The sequence below is a fragment of the Besnoitia besnoiti genome, chromosome I (assembly GCF_002563875.1).
Source record: "Besnoitia besnoiti strain Bb-Ger1 chromosome I, whole genome shotgun sequence".
In the NCBI taxonomy this organism is placed as follows: domain Eukaryota; phylum Apicomplexa; class Conoidasida; order Eucoccidiorida; family Sarcocystidae; genus Besnoitia; species Besnoitia besnoiti.
The window spans coordinates 2032933-2049815 of record NC_042356.1 but is presented as its reverse complement, the minus strand read 5'-3'; the positions used below and the strand labels follow the sequence as shown (position 1 = coordinate 2049815).

Below are 16883 nucleotides of genomic sequence, written 5' to 3'. Positions count from 1 at the left end.
GACTTGGCTTTGCTACCCTGACAACAACGACGCTGTGGGGCGGGCACGGGTCCAACAAATTATGGCTGTCGCTAGGCAGCGGGCTGGGCGGGGCGTCGGTTTACTCTTCTAGACACAAAGGGAGGCATGGCACCGCCTGCGTTCCGGCAACTCCAGGCAGCGAGTAAGATTTACTCCAGGCAGTGGTTGATGGAATGGCTGCTGTAGGCGGGTCTGACTAGCCAGAACGAAAGAGGCGACGCTGTGTAGATTAAGCCTGATTCGATGCGTGATGCCACGCAATTGGACAGAACAGGTGTGCGTCTGCCTCGGTGTGGTGCTGCGTCCCCCGTGTATTGAGTTCCTTTGAGCATATGAACATGTTATCTTCATTGGCTGTCTTCTTCCCTCCCACGCTGTTCCAATCGAGACGAGTAGCTCGTGTGTGAGCCGTACTTTTGGTTTGTTCTGAAGAGGGGGCTTGCCACCGGGCCCCGGTACCAGCAAAATGTCGTGGAGAGGCTCGTGCGCCCGAATGCTTGTTCCGGCATCCGACAAAACGTTATTGCTGTGTGGCTCCGACATTGTCACTTCATTCGCCGAAGCGGTATTTTCTTCGACGTCCTGAAGCCCCATCAGCTGTCTAACAGGAAACGTCCTCCACGTCTTCCCCCATCTGGCCCGCGCTTCTCCCTCCACCGCCATCCACTTCTGCCGAAGTGGGCATTTCACTCGCAGCAGTCGCCATGACTTCTCAGGGTTCCTCACAGTAGCTGCTGGTCCAGTCTGCGTTGATGAACTAAAAGGTTCCCCTTCACTGCCGTGGTTCGTCGTTTTCACATAGTCATCCCGCTGTGCACATGTTCCTCTCTCCTCTGTCCCTATCCTTCCCGAGCAACGGGGGTCTTGTTCGGGGCTGACACCAGTTTGAGATGCAAAACGGAAGCCACCCCCGTCGAGGTGTTCCTGGCACTGAACCAGGCAGTGTCTGAATGTCCGTATCCTGCAGTGCGTCCCAACTCTCAGTGGGACCTCACTCTCCAGCGCTACCCACAGGCGGTGGAGCCCTTTCTTGATTCTGAGTTGTCGCCATGTAGTGGTGGGATGGACACGTTGGTGACCTTCAGGCTGTTGATCAAGTGGCTGGGAGTCCCCGACACCAACATGTTGACCTCCGGTCACCCCCTTTTCGTTGCGGGACTTGCGTGCATCAATGCCCGAGACTGAGGGGACGCATGTCGTGACGCTCTCCGGAGGTCTACTAAATTTGATGAGCTCGCCCTGTAATGAATCGTCCAAGGGAATGGCTTGCCTGACAAACTGCCACATGGTCTCGCTAGAAAAGAGGAAGCTGGCACCTTTGCATACACGCATCACAGGGGCATAGAGAGAAGCCCTGCTACAGACGTAGGTGTATGGATCTGGGGCGGCAACAAGTAATATGCACTGCACCCGGAGGATCCCAGAGACGACGAATAACGAATGCAAGCTTTGACTGGTTAACGTAGTTTGAAATGCACGTTACCTTTATGTACAGAGCCCAGTCCAAGATCTGCTGATTCTATTGCGTTGATAAGCTCGTCAGGCTGCTCAAATTGGCCCTCTTACCTAGACGGGTCACACGTATCGCGTAGTATCAACACAGACCCGACCACATCAAAACATACCTTCCTTGCTGGTCGCCACAAGTTGTGCAAATTCTGCCACCTCGCAGCAGATGGCTGTATTTTGAGTGCACAGCATCTGCGGCAGAAGCCCGACCACTGCCGCGAGGTTTTCAGGATCCAGCAAACGGTGTCTCGTTGCATCATGCTTCGCTAGCTGGATCAAAACGGATAGGCAGCATCGTCTCAAGGATACGTTCTCCAGCTGCGCAGCACTGAGAAGAGCAGGAAGAATGCCTGGAAGGAAAGGAAACAGATACGCTGTGGACGTGGAGGCGAGAATAAAGGGCCATGCAGTCAACAGGACTGCGGAGACATACTGTCTCAGGTAGGAGCGGAGCAGCAGCAATTGAAGTACTGCGAAAATATAGACAACGCGGGAGGAGCGGGGGACAATGCCTCACCTGCTTCAAGTGCTTCGATGCAGTTTTGAGGAGTGCAGAAGAGCGTCTGCAACCGCTCCAGAATTTTTGCCTTCAGGACTTCATCATCTTTGTCGAGCTGTGCAGCGAGGCTGCCAAAGAGCCGCAGACCAAAAGCGTTTTTGGCTGTACTGGCAGGAAACATTGCCACGTCAGGATTCACAACCCCCAATCGGGGGACCGTGGAGTTGAACATTATGCAGGGACGCCGCCGCGGGGGGGTAAGACTCCCACCACGCTTGTTCGCGCAGGCGCGGCGCCGCACAGCCGTTCTCGTCTTGGGAACAGCCTTGCAAAAGCAAAGCACAAAGTCCATCGTTTATCTTGTTGTTGCTTCTGTGTTTGCGGTCAGGGGGTCCCTGGAACCCGCATTCAGGTGGTTCATGCACAGCAGAATAGTAAAGCCCCACCTGTATGCGCAATGGCAGTCCAGCCCCGGTGAGTGAGCATGCGGTGCCCAACCCGGCCAGCTTGTATCTGCCACTTGATCGGAGCCGAGAAAGCTCCCCCCGCTGTAGCCGTAAGAATGGTAGGAGCCTAAAGCCCCGATGTAGAGCGATATGGGAACACACCTAGGACCAGCTGCGTCGGAACATGCTCGCTTCAGAGGGGAAAAGCAACTGATTTCGGAAATCCAGGTGGTTGGGACGCGCATCATTCGGTACGAACGCGCGGAGGCGGGGGACACATCACCCTGAAGCTACCCCTATTCTTGGCCATGACACGGCTTTTAGAATAAGAGGTGGGATCTTGGTGGCGACTCTTTCGGTGTGGCTATGCGGATCATGCAGTTCCTCAGTTGTGTGCCATAATGGAAGGCCAGGTGACGGAAATGTTCCGGGCGTAGTATGCCTGGACCGTAGGAATCCGTGTGCATAGTGGTGGCTCTTGTTTGGTGCAACAGAGTATACTGCGCTTGGAACGAATGTTTGGGCAAACGGCAGGAGCTTCACAACTGACAGAACTCAATTCGAATAAAAAAACACCATGGCTGGTAGAATAGTGAAGATTTCTCGTTCTATCATATGCTCTACTACAGATGATACTACGGACGGCCTTGCTAGTTTGGCGCTACCAACGTTGCATCAAACGAGTTACAGCGTGCTTCTTTCCAGGGTCCAGCACTGACGCGTGCTGCCTGCGTACACAGACACTCCTCCGTGTAGCTAATATTCTCTCATGTGACTGAACAATGGTTCGACATCTCCACCTGCGCATCATGCTCTCCCCCAAATAGCCTGGGTCCTTATACAGAGTCACACACACGCGCGCCGCCAGTTCTTCTCAATCAATAATCGCACTGTGACTTGCCGTCATCTATATCCCACCGATGTTATGCATCGAGTGCCATAAACGGCAGTGTTCTGCCACTTCTTTTCTGGGGTCATCTTTGTATGGGGATCGAGCCATTAGGAAGGGTGCTAGTGTGTACGGTAGGGAAGCAAGCTTCAGGGTTTGCCCTGGCACACGGCGCGTCATCGACACTTTTTATGGCAGCAATTCAGTGCCTTCCCTGTCGTATGCCGTAATCTACGTCCGGAGCTGAGAATGGAACCAGACGCTGCCTCATTACTGGCCCAGCGTAAAACAACATATCGATCGCGGACGAGTGTTGCACGCCTCAGACAACATGGCGAGTTCCGTCTATCCCAAGTCCCCACTCGACGCCAAAGTGCGAGCCAAGAACTCGAGCGCAATCGCACCGGATTGGTATGGTCACTGATGTGTACCGATGCACCGCGCGTGGCATTTCAGTATCCCCTTGGATCTTGGAACGCGACACGAAGAAGGCTACACCACGTTGCACGATGGCAGCGGCATTGGCCCATCAAACGCGAAAGATGTTTTTTGGCTGTTGAACGAGGTGCTGGGGATTGGTGTTGGACCACGAGCAAAGGCAGATCAAAGGTTTCCCCGAGGGGCTAGCGCTCACGGGCCGCCTTCAGCGGGTGACCTTCTAGTGCTCTAGTCCTCCTGGAAGTTCTTTGCGTGATGTGCTTGAACACTATGACGGCCCAAGCACTGTACGAGCCGATGCGAACTGACCACGAGGCGTGTCATCCGCCGCTTGAGGGTGGCTAGCTCGCGCGAGTGGGTGAACCGGAAGCGACAGTCATCGGACTGTCGATGAACAAAGTGAATCCCGAAGGACGGGCCGCCTCGGGAGGAAGTTGGCCCGATGCAAATGTTATTGGCGTTTCATGGGTATTTTTGAGCAAAGGCAGTGTAGACCAACGGTCAATGCCGGACTACTTTGTTGCATTCCTCCGTCTCCTCCTTCATTTTACTCGTGGCAGAGTAAGGCTTCCTCTTGAAAGCAGCCCTTTGTGCTCACAGAGCACTCACTGTTCGCATAGAGTAGTTTCCCCAACTAAAGAGCTGTAGCCCGGTGCCGAGGCGCATCGCCCGTCGTTGTGACCACGCAAATACGCATTTATAAACGTTGACGCACAATCTTCATTTTCTGTTTCCACCCTGCTCTTGCTTCTGCTTACCGAGCGGTGCCAGCAGAAGCGACGTTTTCCACATCAGCGGATAGGAACCTTATTGCGTGATTTACGCTCACCCCTTTTCGTTATGAAGGGATGGCGAGTGCTGCTGCTGGCCCTATGGGGTCCGGCAGCTTGCTTGGGGGGCACTATTGCCACCTCTGGATCTCTTCGGGAAGGTAAGACTTTTGCGCCAGAGGCGATATCAGTAAACAGCTGCCGGGCGAGACCCTCAACAGCACTTCTTTCCGAAGCCACGCTCTGCCTATTGCCATCCTTCTGCGTTCGCTATCAGCCGTCTGCCTCACAGAAAACAACTCAATGCCTTGCGCTCTGTGGTGCACGTGAGCTCAGAGTCCGATGTATTACAAACGTATAGTAAGTCGTATGTGACATGGGAACGAATTCGCGCCACTGAATGTGATGGGTCTGTGTTCGCAGCTCCACGCGCATGTGGCTCTAAAATCGACGCCGTCATAGTGCTGGACAGTGCGGGGAGTCTCGGGGCTGCCAACTGGGAGAAAATAAGGCATCTAGGAGCCAGTATTCTGAGTGACCTCGACCTTGGGAGAGAAACGACGCACGCGGGTGTCATCTCGTATGGCCAGGTGGCTCACGTTAACTGGGACCTCAACGACGACCGAGCATATCACCTAGATCATGCGCAGAATGCTTTGACCAATATGGCATGGATGAACTCCTTTACAAACACACCGGCCGCTCTGGAAAGCGCAGTGGGTATTTTCGAACGCTCATATCGTGCTGCCGATGAAACTGTTGACCGGTTGCTCATAGTGGCAACAGATGGATGTGCCAACTATTACGACAGATTTTCCCACAAGAGCCTTTCGGATCATTACGACAGCGCCTTCAGAAAACTGGAAAATGTCAAAAATATTCACACCCTGGTTATTGGCATCGGGAATCAGGTCTGTCGCGGTGAGCTTCAGCGAATTGCAGGCTGCGATGGTCAAGAAGGCGCCGATTCTTGTCGCAATGTCAAGCTCGTAAGCTACGATAAAATACCAGAAGATGTGAAGGGGTATTTACAAGAGGCTTGCGGTCACGAGGTGGAGAAGGAGCAACCTGGCACTGACGGTGGTGATACAGATGTCTCGCAGCCAGGCAGTGAACAGCCCGAAACCTTCACGCCCGGACACGAGAATGAACCTGAGGAGGAAGCCGGTACTTCTGATGGAGAACAGAAACCGGATAAATCGGATCAATTCGCACCGCCTACTGAAGATGAACAGCACGGCCAGGAGCGGTCGTGCAGAATGAAAAATGTTGATGCAGTTGCTGTTTTAGACAGCTCGATGAGCATTGGTCCTGACCGATGGCATGATCTGCTGAAGATGATTAAGAAATTTGGAAAGACACTGGATAGCACGGCTGGTCAAAGCAGACTAGCAGTCGTCACCTACAGCGATGATGTCACCGTCAATCGCGCGCTGAACGGTGCCCCGCTCGGATCGTCCCAGGCAGAAGAAGCTCTGTCCCGCATTCCGTTCAAGAACGGTAACACTTTCACTCCAAAGTCCCTCGATTCCGCATATGAGATTTTCAGGGGAGCCCTGGAGGAGAGCACGGAGCATGCCGGAGACCCCCACAAGGAACGTGTGTTATTGCTTGCGACTGATGGGTGCGCGGACATATACGGCAAAGAACACGGTAGCCTGGAAAACCATTACCGCGTTGCCAGGGCGAACCTGAATAAGATCCCTCACCTGCACACAGTCGTGCTGGGTATAGGAAACCACGTGTGTGTCGACGAGCTGCGATTCATTGCCGGGTGTGGTCCGAAAAGCTCCGGTAGCCCATGCAAGAATGTAGTTCTCAGTTCTTGGGAGTCTCTAAAAGATGATTTCGAACGCCTTGATCAAGGTCTATGTGAAGAACTAAGCGAAGGGAAAGAAGAAGAGGACGAAATACCCTCACCAACACCTGAGACACCACCAGCTTCGAGCACCACGTGCAAAAGAGGAAGAGTCGATGCTGTAGCCATCCTTGATGGATCTAGCAGTATCGGCAGGACTGACTGGAAGAAAACCCGTGAAATCGCTAGGGCGTTTGCAGCTGCCTTGAGTATTGCTGAGGATGCGAGCCACATGAGTGTTGTACGGTTCTCGAACACAGCACGATCAGACTGGCATCTTAAAGACTCAGTCGCGTGGACAGAAGCGAGGCTGACGGAACGCATATCGAGCCTCCCTCAACCGTATGGAGGGACGAATACTCCCGCGGGACTAGAACAAGCCTACGAAGATCTCGTCGCTTCCATGAAGGCGCGAAACGAGGGCGACGCAGACAACGTGCATCGGTTGCTGCTAGTTACCACGGACGGGTGCGTAAACCAGTGGAACCGATATAAATATAAAACACATGAAGACCATTTGCGTGATGTCCTTGGACGCATTTTTAGTCTTAAGAACGTGCATCTCAAAGTGCTGGGAATTGGCCGCGAGATCTGTCGCTCAGAGGTCCGGCTCATTGCGGGGTGTACACCGGAGGGGACTGACACTTGCCATAACGCAAAATTCACCGATTTTGGCTCAGTGCTTGACGAGCTGCCGCATTACCTTGAGGAAATCTGTGACGAAGTGGAGACCAGCGCTCCGCCACCCGAGCTCCAACCAGAAGAGAGTGGACCGCCGGTGCCGGTGACTCCTCCTACTGGCGAACTCCCACCGACTGCGGAAGTAACACCGCCAGAGGACCTTCCGCCGACTGGGGAGGTCCCACCAGCTGAGGAGCTGCCGCCAACTGGAGAGGAGATGCCCCCGACGGAAGAGCTTCCTCCGACTGAAGAGATTCCGCCGAGTGAGCAACTCCCGCCGACTGGGGAGGTCCCACCAGCTGAGGAGCTGCCGCCAACTGGAGAGGAGATTCCCCCGACGGAAGCGATTCCTCCGACTGAAGAGATTCCACCGAGTGAGCAACTTCCGCCGACCGGGGAAATCCCTCCAGCTGAGGAGCTGCCGCCAACAGGAGAGGAGATTCCCCCGACGGAAGAGCTTCCTCCGACTGAAGAGATTCCACCGAGTGAGCAACTTCCGCCGACTGGGGAGGTCCCACCAGCTGAGGAGCTGCCGCCAACTGGAGAGGAGATGCCCCCGACGGAAGAGCTTCCTCCGACTGAAGAGATTCCGCCGAGTGAGCAACTCCCGCCGACTGGGGAGGTCCCACCAGCCGAGGAGCTGCCGCCAACTGGAGAGGAGATTCCCCCGACGGCAGAGCCTCCTCCGACTGAAGAGATTCCACCGAGTGAGCAACTTCCGCCGACTGGGGAGGTCCCACCAGCCGAGGAGCTGCCGCCAACAGGAGAGGAGATTCCCCCGACGGAAGCGATTCCTCCGACTGAAGAGATTCCACCGAGTGAGCAACTTCCGCCGACCGGGGAAATCCCTCCAGCTGAGGAGCTGCCGCCAACAGGAGAGGAGATTGCCCCGACGGAAGAGCTTCCTCCAACTGAAGAGATTCCACCGAGTCAGGAACGTCCACCGACCGAGGAAGTCCCACCAACTGCGGAGGATCTTCCGCCGACTGAGGAACATCCACCAACTGAGGAATTCCCACCAGCTGAGGAGCTGCCGCCAACCGCTGAGGAAATGCCACCGGCAGAGGAGATGCCGCCTGCTGAGGAAGTTCCACCGACGGAAGGAGAAGAGGGAGTGGTGCCTCCGCCTGTGCCTGAGGAGCCAAGCGAGGAAGTGCCCCCCACGGAAGAGACAGTTCCGCCTCCGGAAACCGAGGTTCCACCCGGCCAGGGAGGATTTCTGCCTCCCACAGGTGAAGGTGCTGAGGAACCTACGCCTGTGCCCCCGACAGAACAAGGTCCCCCGTCAGGCGTGTTCCCAGGCGAAACCCCCCAAGAGCCGACCAAAGAGAAAAAAGAGGAAGAAGGAGTCCCCATGGCTGCAATCGCCGGAGGTAGGCACAGAATAGCTTCTCTGACTTTTCCACAGCTGGCTTACACTCGCCGTTGGGACGGTTTTAACTGGATAAACCTGACGGCACTACGTCAGCGACACATGGGAGTCAGCGCGATTTGACGAACAACAAAACGCGTAACCATCCGACTAGGAAGATTCGGTTGTGAGCTAACGATTGTTTTAGTCAGAGAATGTACAAACTGGACTGTCCCGCTGTTGGATGACGTAGAGCTTGCTCCAAGCGACATGTGCTTGAGCGGTTTATCCATTCTGGCAGAGTTATCTATTTCCTTGTGAAAGGTCAGGCATGGAAAAATACCGCTGTGTCTTCGTGTGGTTGCAGGCGTTATTGGAGGTGTTCTGTTGCTTGGAGCTGCGGGAGGCGGAGCGTATGCATTTGCTGGTGCTGGAGGGTAAGAATTGCAGAGAGGTCGCTGTTTTCAGTCTAGGCTGTCTCACGATATTGGAATATGCTTCAGTACCTCCCAACCCCTCATTTTTGTGGATGGGGTGTGCGCGCACGTCAACATTCAGCAGCTGCTCTATCTTTACCACGGTACCCTATATTTGCGGATACTATATTGTTTACAACTCTGAACAAAGAACATACGTGCATATAGATTTATGATGCTACATTCAGACGTAGTGCGCAACTTCGCTGAGCTGAAGGGTGCTAAGCTGCTCTTGTTCCCGTGCTTGTTTCTTGCGTGCAGAGCCGCAGCTAAGGCGCCGGGGGATATTGGCGCGGAGGAGGTCGCCGGAGAGGAGGAGGGACTGGAAGAGCGGGACATAGGCATTGATATTGATGATGATATGTTTGCCGTGGATGAGATGTGATCTGGCGTGCTTCGTCACGAAGGTTCGCTACATGCGCTTCAAGTCGTCAATTACGCCGCTCACTAAGCAGCCTTGTTATACAGGCGCTTAATCTGTCGGGCTGAATCGCTGCGACAGCTGGTCGGATTATTTGAAGCGAGCCGTCATGAGCTTGTCGCAAAACGTTTGTTGTACGACGTATGTGAGAGGCTGCAGCTTGGCTACTGTGCAACTTTGTGATCGCCGTTGCAGTCTGAGTCTGTAGGAGACAGAGTTTCTAAAGGAGGGTGGCAGATAGTGTGCCATCCGGTACTAAACTGGTGTCGAACTGCGAACCGTAACCTCGCATCCTCCGCGCGTGATTCGTATACCCGTCAGGTGAGAGGGCGCTGCCAGCCTTTTGCCGTTCGAAGGTTGCACGGACTTTATATCGTGGTCTTTCGCTCGAAGCTGAAAGTACAACTGCGTCTGTGCTCTGATATACGGAGCATCTCATAGTGGTCTGCTCTCTTCACGACAGCACCCCGTTCAGCCCGATGTGCACGAACCCTCGACACCTGTAAGAATAGTGCTAATCAGGTCGATCGGAAAGAAGGGTCTTTCGAGGGTCTCGACATCAGTAATGCGCAGGGGCTCGCAATGCCTCATACAGACTAGCGGGTCGAAACGTAGTCAGCAGATGGCTGGTATTTGGGTGTTTCAGCGGGTAGCACAAGAGTGACGTCTGAGTGCTCAGGTGCCGATCGAGACTGTTTGACCCTTATAGTCTTTCTGACATGTATTAAGCCCCTGGAGTCACCTGCGGCCTGACCGCGGGCGTGCCTGCACAGCGGACGATGCTTTTTAGAAGAAACATATCAACACTGGTTGAGGTGATTGTGAGGCGAAGCGTACTCTTAGTGGCAACTGATCTATTTGCGCTATATGTCTGCCCACGCGATCTTCGCCGCTAAGATACGTAGATTATTTAGAGCTGGAAGGTGCTTTGGTTAACGCGTCCACACCCATTAACACCGAAACTTCGCATCACGGGTGCATACTCGCAAGCATTACAGCCGCCGCTGCAATTCCTGGAGCACCGGCAACAACGAATACGCGTAAGTGGTACCAGAGAAGCAAGCTGGATGCATTCAGAAGACCCACGTCACACCGGGGGCAGACTAGACGCAAATCCTCTAGCACATAAGTCGCAGAATCAGACGGCATCTATGGCTCATGGTCAGCGCGGGCAGATCCAGCCGACCGGTCCACACTGCCCCAGATCGTTATGTCGACGCGTGGATTCCCATCTAAAAAATTTCTGCATCGTTAACGATTTTCCGTTCAATACACCAGCATAGCCTGTAGCTGTGCGAGAGCGTCTGCGCGGACCCTCGGCGAAAAAAACTGAGCTGTAACACCGCACTCCCGACCAATCCACTGAATTCGCGTCTTCGTTCCCATCCACTGAATCACCAATATCACGACGCCAAAGGCGCAAGCCATCGAGGCGAATCGCGTACGATAAACGCCTTAACAAAGAAACAGATGATTTTAATGACAGGAATGCATGCGTCTTGTGATGACACATACACATACATAGTACGCGGTTTCTACGCCTTACAATACATCTGTGGGTAGCTCGTCTGTAACTCCATATTTGCGGCGATATTCAATTAAATCATTTCGAGCTTTCTGCAGTGTCGCCCGCGACTCGAGGTCATCACCCGAGGAAATCAGCTCATCGAGGAACAAAAGCATATCCGTTATGTTGAGGACGGAGAGCACCGTGGTCTTGCAGTCCAGCGCCAGTTGCTCAGCAGCAGATAAGTTAGACTCTGAATGCGCAGTGCATCACCCATAAAACACCGGCTTTCTTCTGAATATTGCGCCATGCTGGACGACTTTGCACGGTATATTTAGCATCATCGAAGATCCTGTGCGCAGCGCGCCGACCGGCGGCTAAGGAGAGTTCCCGCCAGCGGCTTCGGCATTCTTCCTCCGCGAGCAGTGAACCGAGAAGATAGTCGTCTCTTTTCGAGAGATGAACTGCGTTCCGAAGCCCAGGTTCTGCTTTGGACGAGTGAGTTTCCATGCCCCTATGCCACAGTGGCAAGCTCGCCCAAAACCATTGATTCGTCTAGTCCATGTCCTGAGCGAATGCGAGGCCCTCGTTACATCCTGCGCTGTAACTGCGTTCTGTCACAAAGCAACTGAGAGCACTTGGAACGAGCGGGCGAGGCGCAAATGAGCAACCGCGTCGTGCCTATGTAGTTTAGGGTTCGCTCCCATGCACGGTGGTGCGTCCAGACGCAAGTGCGCCCCTATCCATGCGAGTACACTGATAAAAATATCCGAAAGATACAACTGAATATGCCGACGACAATACATGTAGCTGCACAAGCGATAGCGTGTCTAACGAGGGCGTCGACACAGAGCGCGCCGAGCTGCAGTCTCGTTGAACGATATTGCCCACATCTTGCTCCCCCCCCCCCCCGCCCCCCCCCCCGGCCCCCGCCCACCTCCCCTCCCCTGGCAGAGCTGAGGCTCTTCGCGTACCTTCGGAAACCCGTTCCTGGCGATCGAGCATCACACATATGGCGGCGACCTCGACGTCGGGCTGCAGCTCTCTGAGAAGTTTCATGCTGGCGCGGATCGCCGTCCCCGAAGTCAGCACGTCGTCGATGAGCAAGACCCGCGGCGGGCGGTACTGGTCGGTTGTTCCTGGAATGAGCTTCGGTTTGAGCTCGTTCAGTGCGCCGATGAGATTGCCACCTTCCCCGTGATCTTTCACTTCTTTGCGGTCGTAAATAAACGGCGCCGGGCGGGAGTACACGCGGTTCAGCGACATCGCTGTGCACGCCACCAGCGGAATGCCCTGCGAGAAAAAGCGGGGGAAAAAGAAAGCTGTCTCGCCTACGACCCAGCACCCACTTAGTCACTCCCTGGCCGCGAGCCTCGAAGGAGCGTCTGCGGCTGAAATTTAGTATACGCAGAGAACCGATCCGGTAGTGAGATATACAATAGTAGCTAATCTACCCCATATAAGATAGAAGTCGCTTGTGGAATACCACTACCAACAATAATCGAGCAAGTCACAATCAACACCCAAATAAGGACCCATCCACTGACTACACGTGGCGTCAAAACACGTTGCCGTATCAACACTCGGGTCTTCAAAGCTCGACTTTCGGACAATCGAGCTACGTTAATGAGGGAAAGGCCCCCTCAGGCGCCAAGAACCCAACAACACATGGCGAGGCCCCCTAGGATCATTCTTTCCGCTACGCAGTCCCATGCGCGCGAGCAAACGAGCCGACAAGAGAGACATTCAACACAATCGGCTCGTACACGGTGCATAACAATATACTTCTGTTCCACAAAAATTAGACAGCTGGGGAGGGACATTGACAACGCGAATGCGCAGCAAAGCCGTTGCAAAGCGGAGCCCTAGGCGTAGACGGCCACCGCTCACCTTGTAGGCGGAGCCGAAGAGCAGATCGAACTCGACTCCGCTGCGGACGATTTCGGTGGCGTACGCCTTGGAAATGAGCTCCATCGCCTCGCCGTTGCCAAACATCCCTGCGTTGAAGAAGAAGGGGCTCGTCCGCCCGCTCTTCAGTTTGAATTCTCCGAACCTGAGCGCGCCATGGTTGTGTGCGAGATACAGCAGTTCCTTCTGCGGCTGGCTCAACTTGCGCCCTTCGTGCTCATCCGTCTCTCCTGGAGGGCCCGCGAGGACGCGGCTCAACGCGCGCGAGGTCGAACTCGACAAAGTTGCGCTGGAGTTGGCTCGCGACATTTCGGCGGGTGATGGTGACCGAGACGGAAATCCTGTGGGAGCCTACGGATTCAGCCACACACGAAAACGCCAGGTAAAGATCCACTGCGAAGCTTGCTGGAACGACGCCCTCGTCGATCTCTGCAGCCATCCCGGCGTGCCTCTCGACATTCAAAAGTGAGACTTCACGGATGTTTCCACAATGCAGGTGCGTAGAACGCCAACGGGAAGCTAGAGGGACGGAAACGCAAAATTGAAACACAACGGGAACGACCCGCTGAGCGGAAACGGCGACCAGCACGCAGAAGAACCGAGTCCGATACAGCAACAGAAGAGGAGGGAACGGCAGACCGCAATACAAATCTGAACAGCATGGACACGCACACGGTGACAACTACGAGAAGACGGAAAAAACTCGAAGAAAGCGACGGCAATCACACCAACAGGGAACGATGACCCGTGCGGCGGCGCTGCATAACGACTTGTAATTCGTAGCAGAGAATACGCCGTTGGCTCAAGACGCTCACAACAGAGACAGCCGTTCGTGGCTTTTACACAAGCCACGAGTTCGAAAGCCAACACTCCTCTGCCAACACTCCTCTCTCATCACCTTGGAAAAAAATGCGTAGAAGGGGGTAGTGCTGTAGAGAAAACGGCGAAGAAGAACGACGCCACGAAAAGAGGACTAGGATCGAGACTAGCAGGTGAACAGGGCGCAAGAACGCCGAGTTTGCATCTGCTTGTCGCGAAGCAGGAACAGGAAATCGAAGCCCAGTAGTTGGGCTGAGATGAAAAAATTCGAGGCGTCAGTCGATGGACGGCCCGCTCTCGAGGGACTGTATTCGCGCAAGCGTGACACACGGGTGCCGGAGTATTTCTCACAGCGGAAAATGCCTAAAAATCGAAAGTTTACCCATACAACGCCGGATGTGCAGCAGAATACACCGGAATACCACGTCGATGCGGCGACTTGCAAGAAAAACTTCTTCGATTCCCCCGAAGAATCGCAGCTGGCCCCGCGGTGTGCAACTTTTCCCTCCAGTGTATGCCCTCTGGACAGCCAGAACCTTTCCAACGCCCGCCTCAGTTACTGTTCTGAGGAATCAACCGCATGTCGATTCTTTGTCCAGGTGGACTTTTCCGTAGACTGTTTGATTTTTTCGGTTTTTCACAGGTTTCCCGCTTCGGCCGGGGCGTGCATGCATTTTCAGGGCACATGAGGCCTGCTACGCAGCGGTTCAAGCAGCTGAAAGTTCTGCTAAACTCGCAGCCCCTTTCAAGCATTGTATGCCTCTTCGTGTCGCCAACCTGAAAGAGTGTAACACGCCTTTCCGCGGAGTCTCAAACAAGGCATCTAAGCTTCCTCCCCTGGCCAGGGCGCTTTCTCAGTCTCGTGGCTGGGCCGCCCCCATCCTCCGCTTCCCAGCTTGTGAATGTCAGTCTGCTTTTTCTGTGGGGTAGGGGCCGCAAGACCAGGAATTCTTTCTTTCGTTTATCATTCGTGCGCGTCACGGCGTTGCTGCGAGGGCGCTGAGAGTGCCTGTCCCTTTCTGAGACCCGCTGTAGGGGTCTGAAGCCTGCTTGCCTGCGCGTCGAAGTTTCGTTCTCAGGGCTCTGTTGTCTCCGCGGCCTTGCGGGGATCCTTCTTCCTGCCGCTGCGTCTGTTGGGGCGCTCTCGCAGTTCCTCCTCCACGAAAATGCTGAAGCGCGCCGTCTTCGGCCTCTTCGCTTCTGGCGGGGGCAGCCGGCCGACCTCGAGGCCCGGCGGCAAAGGCGAGGACTCTGCTACCAGGCGGCGGGGGCGGGAGAGATTTGGCAGCGAGGAGAGAAGCGCTTCAGACTTGTCTTCAGACGCGGACGAGGAGTATGAGCAGCGCAAGCGCTTCCAGAGGCGCGAGGTCTTTTCGGATGAGGAGGGCGGCACCAGCGGCGGAGAAGAGGGGGAGGAGGAAGACGAAGAAGAGGAAGCGCTCGACGCGGAAGCGAGACTGGCGTTGATCAAGAGGGCGGCCGCGATGTACGCCACAGATCCGCGCTCGTTCGTCAAGGCGATGAAGCGACACGATGCCGACCTCGCGCAGGAGACGGAGCGAGGCCGCGCCGCAGTTGGGCAAAAACCGAAGAAAGCCAAGAGAGGCAACGAGCAGAAGCTGTCGAACAAGCGACCGGCAGAGCCCTCAGAAAACGAAGAGGAAGACACAGAGGACGAAGACGAGTTTGCGCTGTACGACGACGCCTCAGAGGAGGAACTCGCCGCGGCGCCCAAGGAGAGCGCAGAGCCGGAGGACAGACACGAGGAGGACGCTGCCCCGGAGAACTTCCGCGGGCACTTCCAGTGCAAACTGTGCCCCAAGAAGATCTTCATTTTCGAGGCTGACCTCGAGCAGCACCTCAAGTCCAAAGTAAACTGACTTCTGAGAAATCCCAAAGCACGCGAAATGCTGGAGTGCCCCCGTGGCAGATCTTCCGATGTGTCCACTCCACCCGCGTACGCTGCACTATATATATATATATATATATGTACATGTACACATACTTGCATATACATATATATATATATATATATACATCTAAGCATACATACATACTTGTACAGAAAGCCCTGCTCCATTGAGCGCAGCAGCTGCGCAGGCGCCTGCGCGGCTTGCTCAGCGCGTGCGGCAGCCCGTACATTTATCTACGCATGTTCCTGTATAAATATTTATTTATGCTCATATATATATACTGATGTATGTGATTTTTTTTCTTGCTTCCGCTCGCTGCACCACTGTACAGAAACATCTTCGGCGAGAGGCAGAGTGGGAGAGGCAGCACGGCCTGTCGGGCGCGGGCGAGGAAGCTAGCGGAGACAGTGGCGTGGACTTGGCGCCGATCGCCAAGCAGAGCAAGAGAAAGAGAAAAGAGAGTGCAGGCGGCGACGCAGCATCCGCTTCAGCGGCGCCAGCTGCAAAGAGCGACAAGAAGAAAAAAGGAAAACGCTCACACGATGAAGAGGATGTGGCAGGCTCGTCTGAAGCGCAGAAGAGAGCTGAGGGCCCTGCCGGCAAGAAGAGGCGAGCAGCTGCGCCTGGAAGCTCGAAGAAAGACAACGAAGGGGACGGCGACGACGAGGGCAGCGCAAACCCAAGAAAGAAGAGAGCGAGAAGGTAAACAAGTCACGGCCTGTGGGCGCGGCTGCTTGCTCTTCCCTGCAGTCTGTGAGTTCCTAGCTGCCTCGTCGGTTGAATCAGCTCAACCTGTACGGTAGGCGTCACAACGAAAGTCGCGAGGAATGCACGCACACTGCATCAAGCTGACACGCGAGGGCGGTCTACGCGCTTAGCCGCCTCCCGCACGCGCCCACACACACGCGCAATTTGTGTCTGGGTGTCCATTGGCGCGCAGGAGGAGCGTTGCTGTCGACGAAGAGGAGATTCGGCGACGGAAAGAAAAATTCCAACGCAAGAAAGCTCGACGCCTCGCCCGCAAGCATGCGCGGCAGCAGGTAGACGGAGCGGTGGATAGTGGCGACGCGTGAAGAGACGTGTTTACGCCTCCGAAGCGACAGATCACGAAAGAATGCGTTTGCGCCAGCTTCACTTCGATTGTCGTGTATCTCTCGGGGAGGTTAGAGAAATTTGCTTTTTCCGATGCGAGGGTCTGCACGGCTGCCTAGAGGAGGAACTCAAGTGACACGCTTTCCATTCCTGCAAGCAATGACCCTAAATAGGATTCGCGCTGCTCCCCACAACAGCCCCGCGGCGGCAACAGGAGTGCTGAGATATCTGGCTGCTTCTGCGAGGCTAGAGCAAGAGGACTTTGTTCAATAACGATAAGCGCTA

At 54.9% G+C, this 16883-nt stretch overlaps 3 protein-coding genes across 3 annotated transcripts; 2 read left to right on the top strand and 1 right to left on the bottom strand.

Annotated features, from left to right (window-relative positions):
* Nucleotides 1-4642: 4642 nt before the first annotated feature.
* Nucleotides 4643-9323, top strand: BESB_003040 (von Willebrand factor type A domain-containing protein; the record flags this gene model as incomplete). The annotated part of the gene is made up of 4 exons (XM_029359059.1): nt 4643-4733; nt 4996-8484; nt 8830-8899; nt 9200-9323. The coding sequence occupies 4 exons, from the start codon at nt 4643-4645 to the stop codon at nt 9321-9323; spliced, it is 3774 nt and encodes a 1257-aa protein (XP_029221972.1).
* Nucleotides 9324-10901: 1578 nt separating this feature from the next.
* BESB_003030 (orotate phosphoribosyltransferase) lies at nt 10902-13083 on the bottom strand (the record flags this gene model as incomplete). Its single annotated transcript, XM_029359058.1, has 3 exons — nt 10902-11119; nt 11841-12159; nt 12757-13083. The coding sequence occupies 3 exons, from the start codon at nt 13081-13083 to the stop codon at nt 10902-10904; spliced, it is 864 nt and encodes a 287-aa protein (XP_029221971.1).
* A 1676-nt stretch (nt 13084-14759) lies between these two features.
* Nucleotides 14760-16579, top strand: BESB_003020 (uncharacterized protein; the record flags this gene model as incomplete). The annotated part of the gene is made up of 3 exons (XM_029359057.1): nt 14760-15464; nt 15838-16208; nt 16447-16579. The coding sequence occupies 3 exons, from the start codon at nt 14760-14762 to the stop codon at nt 16577-16579; spliced, it is 1209 nt and encodes a 402-aa protein (XP_029221970.1).
* Between the last annotated feature and the right edge of the window lie 304 nt (nt 16580-16883).